At 42.0% G+C, this 22,031-nt stretch overlaps 1 protein-coding gene and 1 long non-coding RNA gene across 4 annotated transcripts in view; both read left to right on the top strand.

Moving 5' to 3' along the window:
• LOC136791276 (uncharacterized) overlaps nt 1-10,158 on the top strand; it is a 384,451-nt gene extending 374,293 nt beyond the window's left edge. The window contains exon 9 of the long non-coding RNA XR_010832909.1: nt 9,564-10,158. This is a non-coding gene — a long non-coding RNA (uncharacterized lncRNA). The remainder of the gene's footprint in view (nt 1-9,563) is intronic.
• Nucleotides 10,159-14,908: 4,750 nt separating this feature from the next.
• The window catches only part of NRG3 (neuregulin 3), a 406,747-nt gene continuing 399,624 nt past the window's right edge, over nt 14,909-22,031 (top strand). For all 3 annotated transcript variants that reach the window (XM_067000739.1, XM_067000738.1, XM_067000737.1), the window contains exon 1: nt 14,909-16,653. In XM_067000739.1, coding sequence (XP_066856840.1) covers nt 15,942-16,653 — 712 coding nt within the window. In that variant the 5' untranslated portion in view covers nt 14,909-15,941. The remainder of the gene's footprint in view (nt 16,654-22,031) is intronic.

The raw sequence follows: 22,031 nt of genomic DNA, 5'->3' as shown, positions 1-22,031 counted from the left end.
CGTCATGTATTGGAAACGTACACTTCATTGAAGAGTCAAACAGGGAAACCCCATTAGTCGCTGCTGAGCGTGTTGTCACACACAATGACATACTCCTGAACCCAAACGTTGCGTGTTCCCTCTGTATTTTGGTCTGTGACCCTGGCCAAATCTCTGACAACTGGAGGGAGTGTTAATAGGCTGAACGGACCATAGTATTGCTCTGCCCCCAGCTCACTTGCGGGCCAGTTGTGTTCAAGTGGCAGTGTTGGGTAGGGGCTTCATGAGCTCGTGCCTCCCAGCACAGGGGCCTTGCCCTGGCTGCTGTGGGAGTATTGAGGCTCTGCCTTGGTGTATCTGATGATGGGTAACAAGGTTTTCCAGATTATTAAAAGAGCATGTAACTTGGACTCTGTGATTACAATTACAAGGCAAAATTCTACTTCTCTGAGGGGATAAAAGGTTGCAAGTAGGATTTTGTGTTGCTCTACACCAGGCACAATTAGGTCACTTTTAAGATTGCTCTGACAAACATGTTGGCTTAGTGTGTTGAAACAATGCTGTCACAAATGGTTTAAGAATAAATGGATAGTGTTGGCTAAAATCTAGACAGCTTGGATACAGCTGTTCAGGATGATATGGATCTATGTGCTTGTGGCTGCATAATGGATGTGTAAATTATACAATGTCCCACAGTGGCAGAATGTACATCGATACTTTTACATTTATGCATTGGTTTTAAACTATAGTTTACAGCCTGTTGGGATGATATACTAACAATTTAAGTACAGAGACCTCATACAGCGAGGCAATTAGGTAAATTAAGCACATAAGCTTGAGTTTAATTTTAAACCTGGGACCAATTACAATGAAATCAAAAAAACTGTTTCCATGTTAAATTCTAGTCACTGCCCAGCCCTAGAAGTACTGTACAAATAGCACTGCAGAAATATTGCATGTGTCTGTGGAGGGGTTTTCTGATGTGAAGTGCACCACAGCTCTTTAAATAATATTCACTAGGACAGACTTTTCCGTGTCCCGCCTCTTGATGCTACCAGCTCCCAGGATGATTTTGCAGGTTAGTGGGAAAAGCATCTAATCTATGCGTTCCAAACTTTTGTTGGGTTGTAGACAAAAGAGTTTATACAGTCCTATTATTTGGCTGCATTGTTTCCAAATAAACATCTGTTGTTTATTGCCCTTATCAGAGATTTTTCAGTATGAGTAAAAAAAAATATAATAAAAATAAAAAAAATTAATAAAAGCATTATTGATGATAAAGTTAGCAACACGGTGCCAAAAGAAAACTGTAAAAAATAAGGAAACTCAAGTGAAATCTGTCACCAACTTCTCGTCCTGCCTTTTTTTTTCTTTTCCTTTTTTTTATTTTTTATTTTTTTAATAGTATTAGTGGTATTAGTCTACTGTGGGAGCTGAGAGGTCAATTCAACAGTGTGCCATCTCTGAGACAGTTCCTGTCTTCCAGAGTAATCTTGTATCACTAGATTTTCTTCCTTTAGTTTTTGTTTTCTGCTGAATGCTAGTCCCCTGCAAATAGCTAAAACAGTCCTCTGCTACCTTAGAGGATCTTGGTCCGCTGTAACTGTAGGCTGCAGTGCTTGGCTTCCATGTGCACAATAATAGTGCACCTGTGAGCTTTGGTAAGAATGATCCCTGTGAATCCTGATTACATATTTACTTTTCTTTAAAGAAAAAGTCAGTTGAACTGAATTTGTACAAAGAAGTACTATTTTACAAATTATTTACCATACAAGTTATTCTCATCCTCACCATGCTGCAGTTTCAGTTGTCTTTTGTTTTATTAGGGTTGCTTAGAGTATTTATCAACAATACTGCTTTTAGGGTTAGTACATCAGAAAAACACTGCAGAAATATTGATTTAACTCCATGCCCAATGAAGGCTGAGATATGGTTGACTAGATATTACAGTTCCAACACCAACATTTTTGTAGGAAAGAAATACCGTTTTATATACCAGATGGTGAGAGAATGTTACAATATATGTATTTTTAAATCTATTACCCGTGCAAAAAGATGCCAGCTCCACAGACTTCCACCTTTCCTTAAAACACACTATGCGTCATATAATGTTATCGTAAACCCAAGTTTTCCGGCAGTTCTTCAGATACTAAAATGCTAACTGTGCAGGCAGCTGTGTGGTGAAATAGAGCCCTTCTCTCAGAGAGGTTTGGCTACTGGAAAGCATTTACACTGCTTTTCAGCAGCATCTCACTTAAAGCTAGAGTCTTTTACTACTGGCAGGAGTTATTAATGTATGAAGGGGAAAAATTACGAATAAAGCTCTGGATATAATTTCTGCAGTCTACAAACTAGAAAATATTTGAGGCCAAAGAAACTCTTTTACAGGCTACAAGAAATGCAAAAGTGGTGGAAGAGATAACCCGACTCTTACTGTCTCACTCACTCAGACGTAGCCCATGCCTGATCTAATTCATTATCATGTCATCACTGACATAACAACACAATATAGCTTTTATTAAAAGCTGGAAATTTGAACTTTAGAGGAAAGAAAATAAAAATGCATAACCCTAAGACTCCACAACTAGCTAGATTTGCTTTCTGTTCATCTAGGAAAAATCATACAGTGTAATTTAGCTTTAGAAGAAAAATAAATTAAAAAAAAAAGACACTTGGATTCAAATGTCACTCAGAACTCAGCTAATTTATGCTATGATACTATATATCTGTGAAATCCATCTGTAAGTAGAATCTAATTAAAAGTTTAAAAGTACAATTTAAAAATTGTACATGGAGTGGCCATTTTTTTTTCCTATGGCCAACTTTAATTTGGCATAAATAACATGTTTAAATACTTCTTTCTGAACGTACAACCTTAGAGAGTTATTCTGTCCTCCAGATATTTGTACTTAGCTCTGTGACAGAATATGTTAGGAAAAAAAAAGATAGTTTTTTTTGGGAATATAGAAACATCTTTGTATGTGATTCAGTTATTTCAGTGCTTTCATGTGCACCTTTCCAGTCACTCAACATCCCTTTGATGAATTCATTAAAGCTAACCAAATAAAAAATAAGCTATATTAATATATCAGAGAAAGATTTTAGGTCTCTACATATTCATTCTTTGGGAACTAATTAAAATTGATTTTGCTGCTCTTGGTTTTTAATGTCATCCCACATTATGACTGCTTTTTCCTATGATTATTTCATAGTTCTGAATCAGGAGTCACGGAACTGGTGCCTGGTAGGTTTGACACACAATTTTTTGGTCATAAATATTTAGTTTTTCTGAGTGAGCTTAGCTCGATTTATCTATGTTGAAAAAAATGCTTTGGTGTAGGCGTCACTCAATTTGATCTAATAAGTTGTGTGGTGTGCTGTCCTAACAATCCACTAAGCTGTAATCACTATTTGTATGCAGAGAATTGCAATTAGAGTAATTTTCTTTGCTGGTGATTCTGAACTTGAAAGAAAAACAAATTAGAATAAAAATGCAAACCCTTTATGCCCCAGTATATTATACATTAGTTGAACATGAAAATTGACCTTCATAGATTTGGAAGAAAGAAAGAAGGGATTGTATTCCCTCCTGCTCTCAGCTTGAATTTTTTTTTTTTTTTTTGGAAATAATGTTTTATTATCTAACTGTCTTTCTGTTTGGTTTTGATTTTTAGCCACTTTGGCCATGAATGTATCCTCTTAACATTTCTCAAGATTCTCTGAAAGATGAGGATTTTACATTACATTTAAAACTGAGCAATCGAAGTCCCTTGTTACTTTCTAAAAATGGTGAGGATGGCCACTTGTGAGCTAACAAGTAATTCACAATGTGTATGGACGTCAAAATGAGGCTCATAGAATAACTCTGACTTTTATCTGATTTGGTTGACTGCATTGCAAACTTCATAGAACTAATAAAAATAATCTCTTTAATTCAATAGACTCAGTAAGAACCAGTTGACTATGAGTTCTGTTTTATTTACTTGTTTTGTTTTGATTAGTGTTTTTTTTTTTTTAAAAAAAAAAGAGCCAGTGGCAAAGGCAATCGCCTGTAGCACAGCTCACTTTCAAAGGTAACTGCTAAACCAAGATCATACTGTAATAATGACTATGACAGCACAAGAGAAATATATTTCATTAAATGGTGATTTTCCTTATCTTTATGCTTATAATGAAGAAAATAACATCTAATTAAACGTCACTTTGCTTCAGTAGGTAAAGGAATGGAAACTTGTGGAGAAGGAAACCTCCCTTCCACCACTGCAACTGCTCTGGGTAGAGCATGTCTGTTGTCTCTATGGGGCATAGCTTCCAGCCCATCCTGAGCAAGGTAGCAGGGAGTAGGGATCCTCACTATTTATATGATTTACTCTTCATATATTTGAAATTAATAGATACAGGTAGTTGCTGAAGAGCGAGCAGCACAACCCTAAGAGAAAAGCCTTGCCTCTTGGAGGACATTGCTGCACCACTGTGGTCTTGTGACAAGGAATGTGATTGCTTTCTTTCCACGAGACAGCAAATAGCGTCATAATATAGGTGGCAATGACTTCGTATTATGTGCAGTACAAACCTCTCTTACTATCACTTTTTTGGTTTAGTGCATTGTGCTTCAGACGTTATTTAACTAGCATGTGCTGAAAATTTGCTGCCTGCTCCTACAGCCATGTAATCTCAACAGCTTCCCTTTTAACCCTGACTCAGTTCTCAGCTGCTCTGTGAAGATCGAAAGTAAAATCATGTTCCTATTGAGATACAGCGTGCTCTGCTATTGACCACAGCTGGGACTGGATTCCACCCTATGGTGCTGTCAAGTTTTTGACATTTATATGCCATCCTCACTTCTTGAATCTTACGATCACCGCTAAAATGGAACAATGTCTAAAAAGAAGGAATATGTTTTTACATTTGCATAACTGTGATGATTGAACTGATTGAGCTTAACATCTCCTTCAAAGTTCCCACTTTGGCTAGCATTTCTAGCGTTCAAATTGCAAACACATATCTCAAAAGGAACATATTTTTAGAAAGTTTCATGTGATAGGAAATGGAAATAGATAGGAAACTTAAGATGAAAAATGTTTTTCATCTTAGCAGTATTTTTTATCTCACTTGTGTATGCAAGCAATGTGCTGAGGAGGAAGTCAGATTGTGTGTATGTTATTAGCTGTATGTACAGATTTGCCTGCTTGATTTTTTTTCTTTTTTTTCCTAATTCAATCAAAAGAAGCTTTTAGGATGAACAAGTAGGAGATGAAGCAAGGACCAGGCAAGAAACCATGCTGTACATTACCTCATAAGAATTAATGGTGAGGCCATTATTGGAGAAGTAATTAAAATTATATCACTGCTTTATCAAAATTATACTTAATCATTAAAAGCTTCCTAATGTTAGAATAGAAAGGCAGCTCAGTATTTAAGGGCAGTTTGTGCAAAACTAGTGAATGAAGACAGTGACTCTGAAGGACTAATGGTTATAGCTTTTTTGTCCTTTACATACATGCCTATGTATACTTTTGAATTTATATGCAGTATATTCATTTTTAGGAGCAATTTTCATTTAAAAAGCTGTTTGTCACAAGCTGCTAGAGGAAAGTTTCTTCTAGGCGCCAGGACAGCTTGGCCTGTTGCACAGCAGGGCTGAGAAGGAGAGGCTAAATTTGAGGACTCAGAACAGATGAATTGAGGGCATATTATCAAAAGTATAGAAGTAATGAAATCAGTAAGCCGATCTTTCCCTGCCTTCTGAGGGAGGGCAGTGAGATCTGCAGTAAAGATTCTTCTTTATTCTTGGTGTGAACACAGTAATATAAGGTAAATTTATACCATGCATTGTTCTTGTCTCTTCTGCATGCTGAAATAACACATACTACAGCACTCTCAATACAGAGGAGCTTTATATAAGTTGTCCAGATAAACATTGAAAACGAAGATTTAAAGCACTCAGGTTTGAAAATTGTTTTGCTGCATTGTGAATGTTATTATTTTCTGTTATATTCCTAATGTAGAGAAAAATAAAGTGAAAGAATGGCAGTAGAAGCTTATGAGAAGACCTTGGAGATGTTCGTGATTCCCTGGTCACAGGTTTGAATGAACAGGGAGATAGAGCAACCAATTGTGAAGTCTTCATTTTTGGTCTTTTAGTTCTGAATACAGATCTAACTTTCTGCTGAGCTTGATTCCCTGTTCATAGACAGATGGACTGGAGACGTTTCCCATTAAAATGTATTCAGTTTCCCAAAAGACATGAAAGGAAGTTTAGATGTCTGTAGAACAAATAAATAAGTGAGCAGTGTGTGAACTCTAGACACTTAAAATCTTCATTTTGCAAAGACAGGAGATATACAAATTCCGATCCTGTTTGTGACTGGGAGCTTACAAGATTTTGTCCTTGTAAAAAAAACATTTTCAAGCTTTTTTGTTTAGGGATTCCTCCATGCATCCTCAGAGAGTCCTCCATGCATCCCAGCTGATGGCGAGAGACTCACTTCAATTTCTGTTTGCCAGAACAGCCTGGTGGGTCATGGATGCATCACTGGGCCTTAAAAATATGATTCAATAAAGTGGTTTGTATTGTACTGCTTTTAAAACTAGGAAGATTTTCACATGCGGATTTGTATTCAAAACTGAGCTGTGTGACTTTTGTATAACATCTGATGGATGGATGCTTTTATACATAGTGTGACAAAATCATAGAAGCTTATTCCACAGCCAGAATATGTACTGTTCTGTTTATTCTGTGGCTTTAACATCTTCCTCCTCATAAATGTAGCTACACACACACATACATGTCTATATTTCTATACACAACTACATAATTCTTTATATGTTTCTGAAAGCTTTGCCACTTTCCCTTTAGATCTGTTAGTGACATGAAAAACATAATTTTGTATGGGAAGAGAGAGTTTGTAATAAAAAAGGGCTCGTGTGACTGCAAGCTTATTTACTTTGGCCAACTATCTCAGCTGGGCTGGTAAAAACAAACAAACAAATAAAAAACAAGTCCCAACAAACCTGATGTCTCTTGTTGATCATGATTACTGTTATTAAAACATCAGAGTATGCAAGTGATATTGTTATGGGTATAATATTGTTTATTAAATATTAAATCCATGATTATTGAACTGTAGAGAAAAACTACTATGAAGAGTGCTGTGCGCTCTGTGTTGATGTATTCATAGTACACACAAGGCACAGACATGCAGTGTTATGATTCAGAATTACTAATTGGGATTTTAGAGTAACTAATGCATCTCTAGTTTTCCACTGGACAAATAAATATTGACAATTACAATGTTAGTAAGTAGAAACAGAGTTGCGTGTTGGTACTTAAGTAGTTTAAAGTTGAATCAGTTTTTTTTGGTTTTATTTCTTTTTTCTTTGAATGTCTTCTATTTTTAAGACTGAGATTGAAAGCTGAGTTAAGCTTTGGTAATTCTATTGCTTTCAAGATCCTAAAGTTTTCAGACAACATATTTTCTTTTTTTCCTTCCTATTTTTTTAATCACAGTTTTTAGTACAATTGATTCTGTACATAAAAGTAGCAGGCAGGTATTTATCAATTAACATTCCATCTCTTGTTCCCTTTGAAATATTTATTCAGCAGCTGTTTTGCTCCAGGCATTGTTTTACTTCTTATTGTCTTTCCCTAGTGTTTCTCCATTTGCAGTTAAATTGAAATACATGACAGTGATAGAAACAGGATTCTCTTATGCTTTGCTTTCCATAACTGTATGCTGTTTTAGACTTGGTGTGGAAAAGTTCCTCATATTTACATAGGGGTACTGAGAAACAGTGCATTCTGACTCCTCTGTTTAAAATAAATAAATAAATTGTATTTTCTACATTCTTGAAATGTAGAGGTGAAGTGCTTAGAAAATGTGAATGATTTCATGGACGTCTCAAAGCTTTAAAGATGAAAGATTCTTTATTATTATTATTATTTTTTTCTTCTTCTTCCCTGATTAAGCTATGAGAATGATGAGATCCTGTGGGCTTTTTCCTCTTCAAAGGGTCATTCAAATACAACTCTAAGGATGAGTGCCACAAAACTATTTCCATGAAGTTTGATAGAGTTCCTTTTGTGTTACGTGGAAGGATAGGTAAATGTTCCCCTTCATTTCATCTAACTTTTGCTCTGCTGGACTTTCCAGGAGCTGCTAAAGAGTTAACCATTAAGTCAAGGAACCTCCTAAGTAGCAGGAATCTGACATCCAAAATCACATTAATAATACTCATTACTTTCGATGTAATTCTTCCAGGCAATTGCCTGTATATTTGATATCAATTAGTTCATATCAGGAATGAAAGCAGCTTAAAAGACATATACGGGGATGAAAATCTGGCCACCATAGGATGGATCTTGGTCTGGACCATTTGGGATCAGCTCCAGTCAGCAGTGGGAGAATCAGCTGGTTACAGCAGGGAACGAATGGGTCAGTGTTGTTCAGCATTACTACTTTTGAACAATTCAAGGTTAAAGACATGAACTTCCAAACTTGTCACAAAGGGATTTGAACGGCAATGGCTGAATTTGACATTTCAAATATAAGAAGTACTGTTCTACAACAGCCCAAACAACACACTCCTAATAGAGCTATGAAAAGCACTGTTACAAAGTCTTAAAAATGAAATGAAGGAAGCCTCTCAATCCTCACAACAACAAAGGAGTAAGAAAACATTTTTTTGAATATAAGGAAACTGTGATAGAACGTACCCAAGTCTTGAAAGCAAACATACCTGAAATAGTTCACTCAGTCTTGGCACCTGGTCTATACTACAATAAAACATTCTGGTAAAAAATAAGTTTATGGATGAATGTTAATAGTATAGAAGAAAATAGTAAGTCCGAGTTCATTTCTGTAGGATCTACACAAAGTAAGTTAACAAGTTAATTGCTGATAGCATTGTTTCTCCTGTCATTGTTTTCCATGTGTTAAAATCAGCAGCAATATTCAGCTTGATCTCTCATTTATTTGGTCATTATCGGCAGAAAAAACAGTCCTTTGCGATATAACTTAATTGCTGAGACTGATAAGGAATTTTTAGTCTACCTCTAGTCCTGTCAAATTTGGACTTCACCAGAGCATTCAAATTTATTTTAAGTTCTACTGTTCCATCACTATTTCATTACTGCCTCTAATACAGATTTCCTGTGCTTCTATTGTCCTGCTTTGTCTTTGATCACTCTAATAACAGTAAAAAATAATTGAAACCACTTATGCAAATATAAAATCTTTTTTTTTTTTTTTTTTGCATTTCACAGCTATGATGAGTGTACTGTTTATACAAAGACTGTAATACAAGGCAATTTTATTTACTATCAAAAGCAATCAAGACTGAAAAAAAAAAGTATTAGTAACTAATTGTAGTTTAAGAGAAGGTAACAATTTCGAACTTCCTTGGAAGTCATCTGGAGGTGCACCGTTTGACCTGTTATGTTCCCCTCAAAATTTTACCATTTGTAAAGAGCATTCATGCCTCTCTGGTGGCAAGGTCAGAAACAGCTGAAACTAATTCACTATCTGGATGCCTCAAACACTTCTTGAATTTGACAGTCTCTGTTGCTTTGTGTTCATTTCCAGGAGAAACCCAGAAGGAATATGTTGGATACTTCAGACCTGTTATTGAAGGAATTTCCAGGGCTGTGCCTGAGCAGCAGAGTTGCTGCTGGAGCAGTAGTCACCTGGAGGCTGCCGGCACACATCTTTGTCCCTCGCTAGGGCCATCGGGTAGAGGAGGACCCAGACACTTGCCCATCTTTCTCTTAGGTACGCTTTACCACTAAACATCTTCACCCCTTTGGTAGCATATGAAGAACACCACAGAAACAGTATGTTCTTCATCACTTCTCTGCAAAGACTACAGATGCTGCGGTGGATGGTGGAACTAAAGGTATTTAAATCTTATTCACGGTTCCTTGAGGCAGACTGGTAGAAGTGTGAGCATTTCCAGGATGTACCTAGTCTTGTCATGTAACAAAAGCTATGCCCAGATCATTTATCCAGCAACAACTGGCAGCAGAGTTCTTTGCATAGGATTGAAGTCCCTATTACATGGGACAGTGCACAGTTTTGTAAACAAAACAGGAAAGGTGCCAAGGTCTGAAATGTATACTCCCATTCTGCCTGATTAATTGGGATAAAGTGTATTAATTGGGATGGAAAAAGTGTGGGTTTCCTGGGGGAAAAAAAAAAAGGCAGTGATTCATAAGAGTAAGTAATTTTAACTTTCTTGTCTGTCGATGACTGATTGCTTCTTAAGCTTTCTCACTTGCTGGTGTCATCATTTTGTCCAAAATCTTGGAAAGGTTTGAATTTTGATTTAGGGCCTAGTCCAAGACAGATTGCAGTATACTGAAAGATTTCTGCTGACTTCATTGTGCTGTGGATCAAGCCCCTTTGATGGCATTTTGCACATTTGCTTTCAAATCTTTCTTTATTTGGCATCTTCAATTTATGTTCCTGATAAAAATCTCAGGGGTTACAATGGCTTGAAGAGGAATATATGCATTTCTGTTGTGTTCCAGTGGCTTCAGTATATCACAAGGGCATTGTTAAGAATAGCCACTATATATCTTAGTTGAAATCATTATTAAGTGTGTGCTTAAGGGACTGATACAATACCACTAAAATCAGAATTAAAAAACTACTTTGATTTCACTCTTGCCAGACAGAATTTTTCCCACTGAAATCCTTAGAATTTATGGTCAGCAGAGAATATTAAGAATTTGTCTTGATAAGACGTGACTCAGGTTTTTAGGATTCCAGTTATTTAGTAATAAATTCCTCCAAGGAAAATATTTGGTTTACTAATATTTCCTGATTGAAACATATTTTTGCAAGATTTGGGGTGTGTTTTTTTTTTTTCTAATGTTATGCCGTGTCTCAATTAATCACTATGAACCATGCCAAGAGAGACTCTGAATTGCACATATCCATTGATGTAGATTCAAGTGTAATTCTAAATATTTAGTGGCAGCTCTGGCACTTGCAAATGGGCTATGTGTGATCTGAAAAAGCTGAGGACACGCTGACTGTTGATGAGCAATAAGCATACTTGCACCATTTGAAAGGATAGGTGTATTTTATCCAATTAATTTAGCCATGGGATTGTTATTCAGAGTTTATATTGCAGTGAGAGAGAACAGACTTTTCTCCTTATTCTGAAATTAACTGTCACTCATCTTGCACCTGTGTGAGACTGACATAATGCTAACTGGCAGCTTGCTAACGTCTCAAATTGGTGCCGTGCCTTTGAACTCCGTGGTGGATTTTTCACTTGTTGCGACTTGTGCTGTTTCTCCACCACTACCAGAAGCACTCACGACATCCTGCATAAAAATACAAGGTGGGATACTTTGGGCTTTATGCTATGCACCAGTATATAGATCAAGTCTCTTTACAACATGTTTGTTGAATAAAACTTAGTCTGTCTTGCCTAATAGCGATTTTAGCAATCATTACAGGAAAGAGTACTTTAGTTCTGAGTGGTGATTAATGGGATCAGTGTAAAACCACTTATATGTTTCATATGAAAGAAAGAATAGAAATACACCTCAGACAAAAAGGAAAGTTCTCCATGACTGTGAACCAGACATGAGGGGCACATATGCTGTAGCTGAGTTGAGGATGAAAGCTAAGAAGAAAGATGAAGTAAGAATATTCAATGCCCTAATTTGAGAAAATACCCCGGGAGTGTAACACCTACTGATAGATCCGGCCACAATTCCAACATCTTTTGTTTGTGAAATTCTGGTTTGGTTGCCACATCCAATTGCCCAGCTATCAGAATAAAGCAAATGAGGTGAGCACAGGAGGAACACAGAATTCGGAGGGAATGTTTATGTTGTCAGCAGCCAATCGCACCCTAAGGCAAAGTAACTGTAGAGGTTTTGTTGCCCACAGCTTCAGATAATATTTATATGAATTAATGATGAATGTCTTCAGATATTTTGTGAAGTTGGAGAGGAAAGACAGGCTTCTAACTGTGTGTGTATGTGGGATTTGAATATAAGGATCTCAAATGCTTGCTGTTTGGGAGGTGAAATAGATGTGGTTCCAAAAGGGTCTTATTTTCCATTTAGAATTTTTGTTTCTTTTGTTGACTATTCTGAGGAGAGTTATCCTGACATCTTTAGGACTGCTTCCATGTTGATTGTTAAAGCAAATCTAACTCCTTTAACTTGTTTATTACATTTTGCTATTTGAAGATGATGTCACTGGTTCTGCTATATGGAGGCAGATGTGAAGCCATCAGGAACACAACCCTTGTCACAGAACTGCTAGCTGTGGCATATCTACTGTACAGTCAAAACTTAAACTCCCTGTGACAAACAAAACAATATATTCATAAACAGTATATCGGTCGTGTGTATCACATCAGTCCTTAAGAAAATACCACTTCTGACTTCACCTTGGATAAATTATTTAATTCCATCTGAGTTACAGATGTTCTCAAGGGGACACTGAGCATTTCTTAGCATTTTATGAAGAAAAATACATTATATGTTGTTTTCTGATCATGACAAATATATTTCCAGAAGAGTAAAGAAGTTGGGCTATGATACAGAATGAGTAGGAAGAAATGCAAGTGAAATTTACAAAATACCTATGTAAATTAGAATTAATGCACTGAACAGATTCAGTTTAACAAGAGTGGGCTGATTTGGAAAACTGATTATGATTTTAATATTAATTCTTGGGGACAGAGAAGTAATCTAGAATAATTTAGAGTCTGTGGTTTTGAATACATCGTAACAGCTTAACTGGTGGCTAAATTATTACAGAACGAGTTTTCCATGCACCACCTGCACTCAGCTGTCTGTCAAGGTGCATGATGTATTTCTGTAACACTTCAGAGTAGATGTTAAAGAGCTTATATTTTTTTTTCCTTTATTTTTTTTTCTTTATTTTTTAACTGAAGGATACACTATTTGAAATACATTTGCCTTTACTATGGGGTTAAAGGGAAGCTACTTTGAGCTTGCTGTGTCAAGGCACGTAGACATTTCATATTTTTAGACCAAAGAACTTTCTTCAAAGAAGAAAGCAGTCAATGGTACGATCTTCATTAACTTATCTGGGGGATATCTGTTTTTAAGCAATCCAGTTAATGAAGGCATAGTGAAAGCATTCCCCAGCCAATTTAAATAATTGTTGCTGTTTGTCAACCCCAATGGTAAGAATAGGAAATTGTAAGAAAAGAAGTCTGAAAAATCTTTACTCATAATACAGGAAATCTTTCAATATTAAACGATGCAATGGCTACACTTGAGTCATCTTAATGGTATCATATCCTGATGCCTTTCCGTTAGAACCATTACAAATTTTAGGAGCTGACAGCTTGAAAATCTTACTGGAGGGAAGAAATGTAGCTGAGGCAGATGAAATACTGAAAGACTTCAGGACTTGGTCATCCGCACTTAAAAGGACTTAAAAGCTCTCTCTCTTGTGAGGGCTGTAAAATGCATTTCTTGTGTTACGTTCTCCCAAGATGCATGTACAAATTGTTTGAGAACAAATACAAAGAACAATTCATACAGAGTTTGAAGAACAGCAGTATGGTAGCAGAAGAGGCAAGAGATAAGGGGCATTTGTACAGGCAGTGCAATGCCTGGAGCAGGACAACAGTTTGCATAGCTTGTGAGGAAGGTGAGGGCTGTGCAGGACAGGCACTTACAACTGTAAGCCCCTAGTTCTACATTTCCATAAGGAATGCCGGATTCCAAAAAAAAAAATCTATGACAAAGCTTCTATGGATTTCTAAGACATCCTTATCTTGCTCATTTTCTTGCTTTACTGGGCGTCCGCTTAAGTAGTGAAGAGTTCTCCTGTGGTTGTCTCTGAATGCCTTCACCCAATCCTTTTCCTCTTTGTCAAAGGGTTAGAAATTTGTAAATTGTATTTTCCAATGCCAAAGTGTTTTTCATGAGAAAGGGTTTAAAGAGTGTGCTTACCCAATAAGCCGTTTCCCCAGATTTCCTCATAGCTGTGAGCACAGGCCTGTCCTAGCAAAGCTGCCAGGCTCCAGTCAGATTGCTCACTGTGACAATAATCTCAGTGTCTACTTAATGCACCTTTCATATAATATTATTAATGCTATTAACATTCCTTCTGAGCAGAAATTCAATATTTTATTTTTCATATTTATGTATATACAGAACAAATGTATTTCACATTTTGTTTCCATTGTTTTCTGCTCAATTATTCTGCCTCAATATTAACATGCCTCTACGTAAACAGCTAAGGAAATCATACCTAAGTGTCATTACCACAATGACACCGATGGATTAATAGTTCAGAAAAAAAAAGGGGTTTCAAAACATCTGCGCATATATAATTTTATAGGTCACTTTCTAAAATGTCGAAAATGAGCAATAAAGCCACCCTTTGGTGCACCGCCGCTGACCCTTCAGTGACCACCCCAGCCGACGAAATGTTTTGCCCAATACGGGAGTGGAAAGGGGGCGGTGGTGCCTCCAGAGCTGCTGTGGGCAGGTGGGAGAGCAGTTTGGGTCCCAAACTTGTCTGGCTGCAGGCTCGGGATGCGGCGGTCCCGGCAGTACCCCCGGCTGCTCGAGGGGGACCGTCCCTTTGTTGCAGGTGCCTGCTGCCGGTTTCCGTTTTCCCGTAGGGAAATCCCTTTCACAAACAACAGCAAACGCTGCTTAGTGCTGGTTATCAGGTAGCATCAGCCTCAGGAAGCAGCTCCTCGTCCCGAGCCCCGGTCGTTCGCTAGGAATCCTCTCCGGAGGTGTCTCCACCTCCCTCCACACGTCTTTTTGGACATACAGCGGCAGCCTATTGGATTACTGCCCCAGGATGGGGTCAGGCGCACCCCCTTACCCCCCCCCCTCCTTTTTTTTTTTTTTTCTTTTCCTTCTTTTCCTTCCTTTTGCCGTAGCATCCACTCTCCCGAGGGGTTTGCCTGGATCATTTATTTATCTTGTGCGCATTAAGAAACCACCATTAGGCTTTGGTGGGAGGCGCCTTACTTTCTGCGCGCTAGCCTGCCTCCCTTGCGCCGCGCTAGGAATGCACAATTGAACAGGAGCTGCAAGCTTGGCAGGAACTGCCTTGTGCGTGCCTATTCGGTGGCCGGATCCGTATTTATGCCTCCTGGACCACTGGCGTCCCCTGCTGCAGGGTGTCCTTTCCATCCCCTGGATTTTACGTTCTTTTGTATTTTTCGCTCGGGAAACCTCGGCGGAGTTTCGATGCCGGGCCGGACTTGAGCGCGGAGGAGCGGCGGGGAGCCGAGCCGAGCCGAGCCGAGCCGAGCCGAGCCTCCTGCCCCGGGCCCCGCCCGCGGATCGGCCTCCCTGGCCCGGCGCCGGCCGCGGGTTGGCCGCGGGGCCGCGGAGTGGCGGCTGCGCCTCCCCGCCGCCTCCCCGCCGCGCAGCCGGGGGATGCTGGAGCCGCCGCCGCTGCCGCTGCGCCGCGGCCGGGCATAGGCGGGAGGCGAGCGGGCGGGGGAGGGAGCGGAGGAGAGGAAGACGGCCAGGAGAGAGCCCCTGGCCCCGAGGGGCGAGGAGAAGGCGGAGAGGCGAGAAGGGACGCGGATGTGAAGGAATGTGCCTGCCCGCCGCCGGGACCGCCAGCTTGGGGTGACAGCCGGCATCGCCGAGGGAGGAGGCTGGATCTCGCGACCCACCGCACGGAGGGGAAAAAATAAAATAAAATAAAAAAGAAGGAGAGAGGAGAGAAGGAAAGACCTGGGAGCGGAAGCAGAAGAAGGAGAGCCGAGAGGCGAGGAGCCGGGCGCCCGGCGGATGGCGCGGCCGTCCCGCTGACTCCGCGGCCGCGGGAGGCTGCGCGGGGCGCTGCGGGGCTCGCCATGCCGGGCTGCCGGCGGCACTGAGCGGGGCGCTCCCTCCGCGCCCCTCCGCCCACCTCCGCCGCATGCCGCCGGCAGCCGCGGCGCGCTGATGTCCCGGGGCCGCGCTGCGGACGGCCCCTAGGATGAGCGAGGGGGCTGCCGGCGCCGCGGCGCCCGGGGCGGCGGAGGCGGCGGCGGCGGCGGGGGGCCCGGGCGGGGATGGGGCCGGGGGACCGCCGCGGGAGCTGCGCTGCAGCGACTGCATCGTCTGGAACCGGCAGCAGACGTGGCTGTGCGTCGTGCCCCTCTTCATCGGCTTCATCGGGCTGGGGCTCAGCCTTATGCTGCTCAAGTGGATCGTGGTGGGCTCCGTCAAGGAGTACGTGCCCACCGAGCTGATGGACGCCAAGGGCGTGGGGCAGGACCCCTTCTTCCTCTCCAAGCCCACCGCCCCCCCCCGCGGCGCGGAGACCACCGCTGCCGCCACGCCGCGGCCGCCCAGCCGTGTCAGCCCCCGCCTCACCACCATGAGCCGGGCCCCCCCGCGGCCCCCCGGCACCCGCGGCCCGGCTCGGGGCGCCCCGAGGCCCACGGCGGCTCGGCACCCCGCCGCGCCCCACACCGCGCCCCCGGCCAGCGGCCCCCCCGGCCCTGGTCCCGGTCCCGGTCCCGGCCGCAGTGCCCGGCCGCCGCCCGCCGCCCCCAGCAGCCCGCCGCTGCCCGCCTGGCCCACTGCGGCACACGCTACCTCCTCCTACAAGATCTACGTCCACGACTCGGCGCCGTCCTGGACCCTGTCTCCCTTCCAGGAGTCTACCACCACCACGCCGGAGGCCAGCACGACTCCCAAAACCCGTAAGTACAGGCAGCCGGCCCCTGCCCTCGGGGCTGCCCCACGGGGGGCCGCCAACTTTGCGCCCCTTCTCTCCCTCCCCCTCAGAGCCCCCCCGGCAGGTTCCCCACTCGCGTGGTGGGTGTCGAGGTGGAGCGGCCATTTGAGGTGCCCCATCGCGGTGCGGTTTGCGGGGAAGCCTCCCCCGCCGGGCCGGGCTGAGGACGGCACCCGGGAGATGCGGGGAGCACGGGGGGGCTGCCGGGCGTCGGCTCCCGGCAAGGGGCAGGGAGCTCCTCGGGAGCTGGGGCTGGCGGGGAGGGAGTTTTCTTCTGCTTTCCGCACGGTCGCCTCCCTAGAAAAAGCAAGCCTTTGGCCCAGGAAGGATGCTCGCTCTCTCTGTGCATCCCAGCGCCCGGCTGCTGGAAGGGGCCCCCGCCAGCTCCCCTGGAGGGGGGCACCGGGGCACCCGAGCACCCCCGAACACGCAGAGGCTCCTGTCCGTACCGTGCCGTCCGCAGCCTCAGCCCGTCGCTGCCTATTTCTTTTAAGCAGAGGAGGGGGCTAGCTCCCCGATTAATGTCTGGTGCCTGACTCTTCCCACTGCAAGGCGCAAAGCGAAGGATTCGGGTTAAATCTGGGAATTCATTTGGGTTGGGCGCATCAACTTCCCACTTCTCGTAAAGGTTATCTAGGACGAATGCAATCCATGCCGAAAGAACTTGTGTGCGGTGCTGTTTAGTAAAATGGTCAATTACACTGTATTATAGTCTTCTGCGCCTTCTTGGATGCAGCATAGGAAATGAAGAGCCTGTGTCCTCCATTAACTCTTAGTTGTTTCTGCTAGGAGCATCAATTCAATTGAATGCTACCCTCTGGATTGCTTTTACTGCCGATGGCTCCCCGTCTGCATGTTAATGTATGGTTTTTCCACTGGAGGATTTTGTCAGCTTGTCCTTTAAACTTTATTTAGTCTGTTAAATCTATTTGCTGATGAACCCCGGGACAGAGAGTATATGCACGGTGAACTGATCTTGTGAATTGACAAAATAGGAAGAACAGCAAATTGGACGTGTATGTGTGGGTGGGTGTGCAGGTGGCGGATGGCTGGGAACGATTACGAATAAAACTACCACTAAATCAGAACAGCAAACAAGGCAGTAACTTGCTTCCCCAGTGTCTGCTATGGCAATTGAGAAGGAGCCATCCCTTACAGGTGTGTCTGAGCTGGTTTGCTCTGTAGCTGCAGCCCAGGGAAGTTGGATGCTACCAGCAGGAAAATCTCTCGTGGATCTGAGCTCTAGCTGTTCCACGCTAGGTATATGGAGCTGCACAGAACCCTGTTTTGAAGCACACGCAAAGGGAGCGTAATTTTCAGTCCGTGTCTCTGCTCGCAAGCTTTATGTGAAGCAGGTATCTTACACGGTGTTGCCAACTGCAGTGACATGTGTGCATCTGAAATGCTGCTGGGGCTTGCCGGGTGGGATCTATCAGGGTCTAAACGCTCCCTTGCAATCTTTTCCTTTCTCCCCTTTGTATCTTTTTGGGTATGTAAGAGAAATCCGCTGCAATTTCCACCCCTCTATGCTGTTTCTTTACAAGGTATAGAAGGCAATAAAATCCTGGTTAATAAATAATGGTCGGCTGGCAGGACTCTCTTCCACACAAGGCACACAAAGGAAGAAAAAAGCCCATGATCTTGAAACGTTCCTGGCAGTTACGCAGTCTCGTAACTATTATTTGTTTTAGGGAGACTGCTAATACCTTTTACAGCAGGGTGTTTCCCCTCATTAAGTACAGCTGGGTTATAGGATGAAATGCAAGAAGTGCAAATCCAGCAGAAATTGACCCTGTTTGGGCACATTGATAGCAGAGATTATCATTAATGGAAGATTAAATAGATTACATAAAACAGGATTTGAATTTGTAGGGCATGTGGAAATTTTTGTAAAGCCTACAGCGGTACTTTGCTGGTACACATAAGCATCTCTGAGGATACGTGTAGAATTCTCTGAGGCTGCAGTATCCACTGGAGGGGAGAGGGAGAAGAAATGTAGCCTTTCTGCCAGCAACTGCTGACATGGTGTGACCCTACAGCAGATATCTGCATCTGCCTCTTAACTTTGATTGTGGTGACTAACAGCTCTTAGGAAGAAAGGAAATTATTTTAAAACAAACACATCCTCATTTTTCCAGGGCTAGCTGCATGATCCTTCTGTGCCCGTTGCTCCAGCTGCTATTGAAATGAAAGTCATGGATCCTGTTGTATCGTGTGAATACAAATCTGACACGACAAATCTGATGCCCCAGCTTTCAAAACAGAGCACAGCCTTGTGTGATCCTCTGGCTTGGCAAGGCACATATCTAGGCAGGGGTTGTAGGTTATTTAGCCTTTCACAGCTTTTAAGAAAAGAAGCAGCTGTCGTTGTTTATATTGCTTCATGTTGCAGTTTCTTTGATTGTTTTAAAACGTAAAAATGGGCTCAAAATGTGGCTTAGGAAAATGGGAGGCAAATCAGTTCTGTCTTCAGAAAGCCAGATGATTGCCCACCTGAAGTAGATGTTGGTAAAGCCTTTTCTCCGTGTGTGTATTCATCTGAGGAGATGTTGTGAAATCTCTCACTTTTTTGTGGGTGTGCATAATGACAATAATTCTTGGTTGTGTTTCACTCAAAGTCAAGCTATGTGTTAGCTGTTTTGCAAGTTCTTGATGAAGATCCTTCAGGTTCTGACTAAGCAAAAGCCACTTACTCATCAGATCTCGCTCTGTGCCTTGTGCCTGCATGTGTTTCTCATGATCAGACACACACTGTGGCTTCTCAGCACCGGCCTCTCTACCCAGCGTTCAACATGACAATCAATCATTGATTTGGAAGGGCAGCCCGGCTTGTAGATTGGAAGAATCAGCCAACTGACTGGAACACATCGGCGAGGTTTTATTTTTATCAAGCCATTGGTTTCATTTCTAAAGAGTCATGCCCTGATTTTTCCAATATGCATTTTTCATGGTGTTCTGGGCTCTTCAGTAATGTTATTATCTTTAAATTGAGATACCGTACTTATAAGAATTCCGGTGTGAATTCAGCTATGAAATAGCACCGTGGTTTCTGTTGTGTTCATATGACCAAAGGCTAATGCAGAGAACTGAGGTCAGGCAGGTGGGGCTCAACTAATGCACAGTAACCAGGGAAAGAGATGTTACAGACCTCTTAATCAATACATCTGGTGAAGTCCAATTGCGACCTTCCTTTTGAGTTCGGACTGCTGCCTGGGTATACTTTGATTTCCTGCTAAAGATTTTCTGGTCCAGTCATTTATCCTAGTCATATCTCTGTCTGTTTGTTATGCACGGCATGGGTTCAAGTAACGAGCATCAGGCAGCTGAACTGCTACCAGCGCTGACATTTTGGTAAAAGCTGTTTTATTTTGCACTGACTCAAATATCTTTTTCACATTAAGGATGACACTTAGATGGAACTGCGGGGTTTTCACCAACTGGAGGGTGTAGTGGGAGGTGCCAAGCCGTAGTAAAACCAGACCTACTCTTCCCAGAGCTCTGAAGCATTCTGCCAACAAGTGACATGTCTCTGCGAACACTTTGCGTTCTGATCGTGAGCTGTCATTGGAATCGAGGAGAGCACACGTGACTGTAAAGCACGTGCCTCTAACGTTGACTAAGATTAATATGTCAGTTATTTATCAATCTGTGATGCATCAAAAGCTGTGGAACCAAAAAAAAAAATATTGAACAACTGGGAATTCTAAAAGCATTTGCTTCTCGTCCTCGTTCCCACTTGCTTTCTATTCACATTACCGTGAGTCAACGTACCACAGACGTGGTTTGTGTTTCCCATCTTAAATACTTGTCAGCAGTACTGTCAAGATAAAAAATAATAGAGAATTGTAGTCATACCACTGAAGTGGAAGTAATTGTAATTTTATTTTATTTTTCCTATTTTATGGCTGTAACTTGCTTCATCTGTTCAATTAAGGGGAATGGTATTGGGCTTAATTTCGTTTTCTGTTTATAATGCCCTTTATAGTTAGGAACTAGCATAATTATCACTAAGCTCATAAGGAAGTGGAATGTTTAAGTAAAAGTTATACTCACAGAAGTGTGCATTGATTCAGTTTGGATATACTTCCCTTTTGTTGAAATATTTGTTGGAATAGCGTGACCTAGGAGAGCTTTCACAGCACTGGTATGATAAGAGGAAGGAATATGGCTGAAATTACTCCATGGTGCCTTTTAAGCCTGAAGAAAAATCTTTTGGGGGCTGTAAGGATTCTCATTACATTGATTTAAGCTGTGATCACTGGTAAAAGCAAAGCCTTGCATTTTATTTGGCATATTTTTTTAGCATCTATACAAGAACATTATGTGATATATTATATGTTGACAACAGAATACCATTATTAAATTAAACTATTGATTCATTCCAAAGTATTATGCTAAAGTAATGTCAGTGGTTTGTCTAAACCCACAGAAAATGGAAATTAAAAATTAAAGCAGAAGACCTGTCTCTATCTACAGTATTGTGTCTAGTGTTGCAGTACATTTATCAACTGACTCATTGCTTTGAAACCTCCTGCAAAACCCAGCAAATGCAAGGATTGGTATGGATTTGGCTCTGACTTTATCTTTAAATTCTAGAGCTCATGTGGCTTTCAGAAAGCATCTAAAGCCTACCATTGTTTGATTTTGATGATTTCTCCCATGATTTGTTTGCAAACAGCACAAGAAAACGTGCCTAGTAAAATCATGGGGGATGACCTGGTCACAAAGATAAATTAATAAACCCAAACCAGAGTGTTCTGTATATCTCTGAGGCTGGTGATTTCTTTTTTGGACTCTGTTGTGGCTTGAACAAGTTTGCAATACTCCATCTTCACTGCAGGCATGCAGGAAATACAGGCAAGCATTTGTACATTTGCTCATTCCCTGCATTTAAGGAGGATCTGGACCTCATGGACCGTAGTGACTGCTGGCTTGGTCTCTGCTTTGGTTGTGGTGCTTGGCCTTGCAGCGTGTGTCAGTGAAGAAACTGCACTGAAGTCGAAGTGCGTTTGGTAATCTTAGGAGGCTTCATGGTAGCTAAGTGGACTGAACGCCAAATTCAGGTGCATCTTTTTCACTTGAAAGTCTCTTTCAGGTTCTGCTGTCTGGGAGGGATTTGCTGTCACTGTTGTTATTAAGCACAGGTATGTTTTCTTCCTTACAAGAGTGGACAAAATGCAACAGGATACTTTGGGCTACGGAGATAATTTCTTACTCCAAAGGACTTAGCTGTTGGATCAATATGGCGAGGGTTAGAAGCGTCCTCTAACAAGGAGGCTGTGCTCCGGATCACGATCATGACTGTGCTTTCGCATCGCTCAGAACTAATTTCCAAGGCGGACA

The sequence above is a fragment of the Anser cygnoides genome, chromosome 7 (assembly GCF_040182565.1).
Source record: "Anser cygnoides isolate HZ-2024a breed goose chromosome 7, Taihu_goose_T2T_genome, whole genome shotgun sequence".
In the NCBI taxonomy this organism is placed as follows: domain Eukaryota; kingdom Metazoa; phylum Chordata; class Aves; order Anseriformes; family Anatidae; genus Anser; species Anser cygnoides.
Note: the sequence above shows the minus strand (reverse complement) of the source record. Positions and strands in the feature narration are given on the sequence as shown.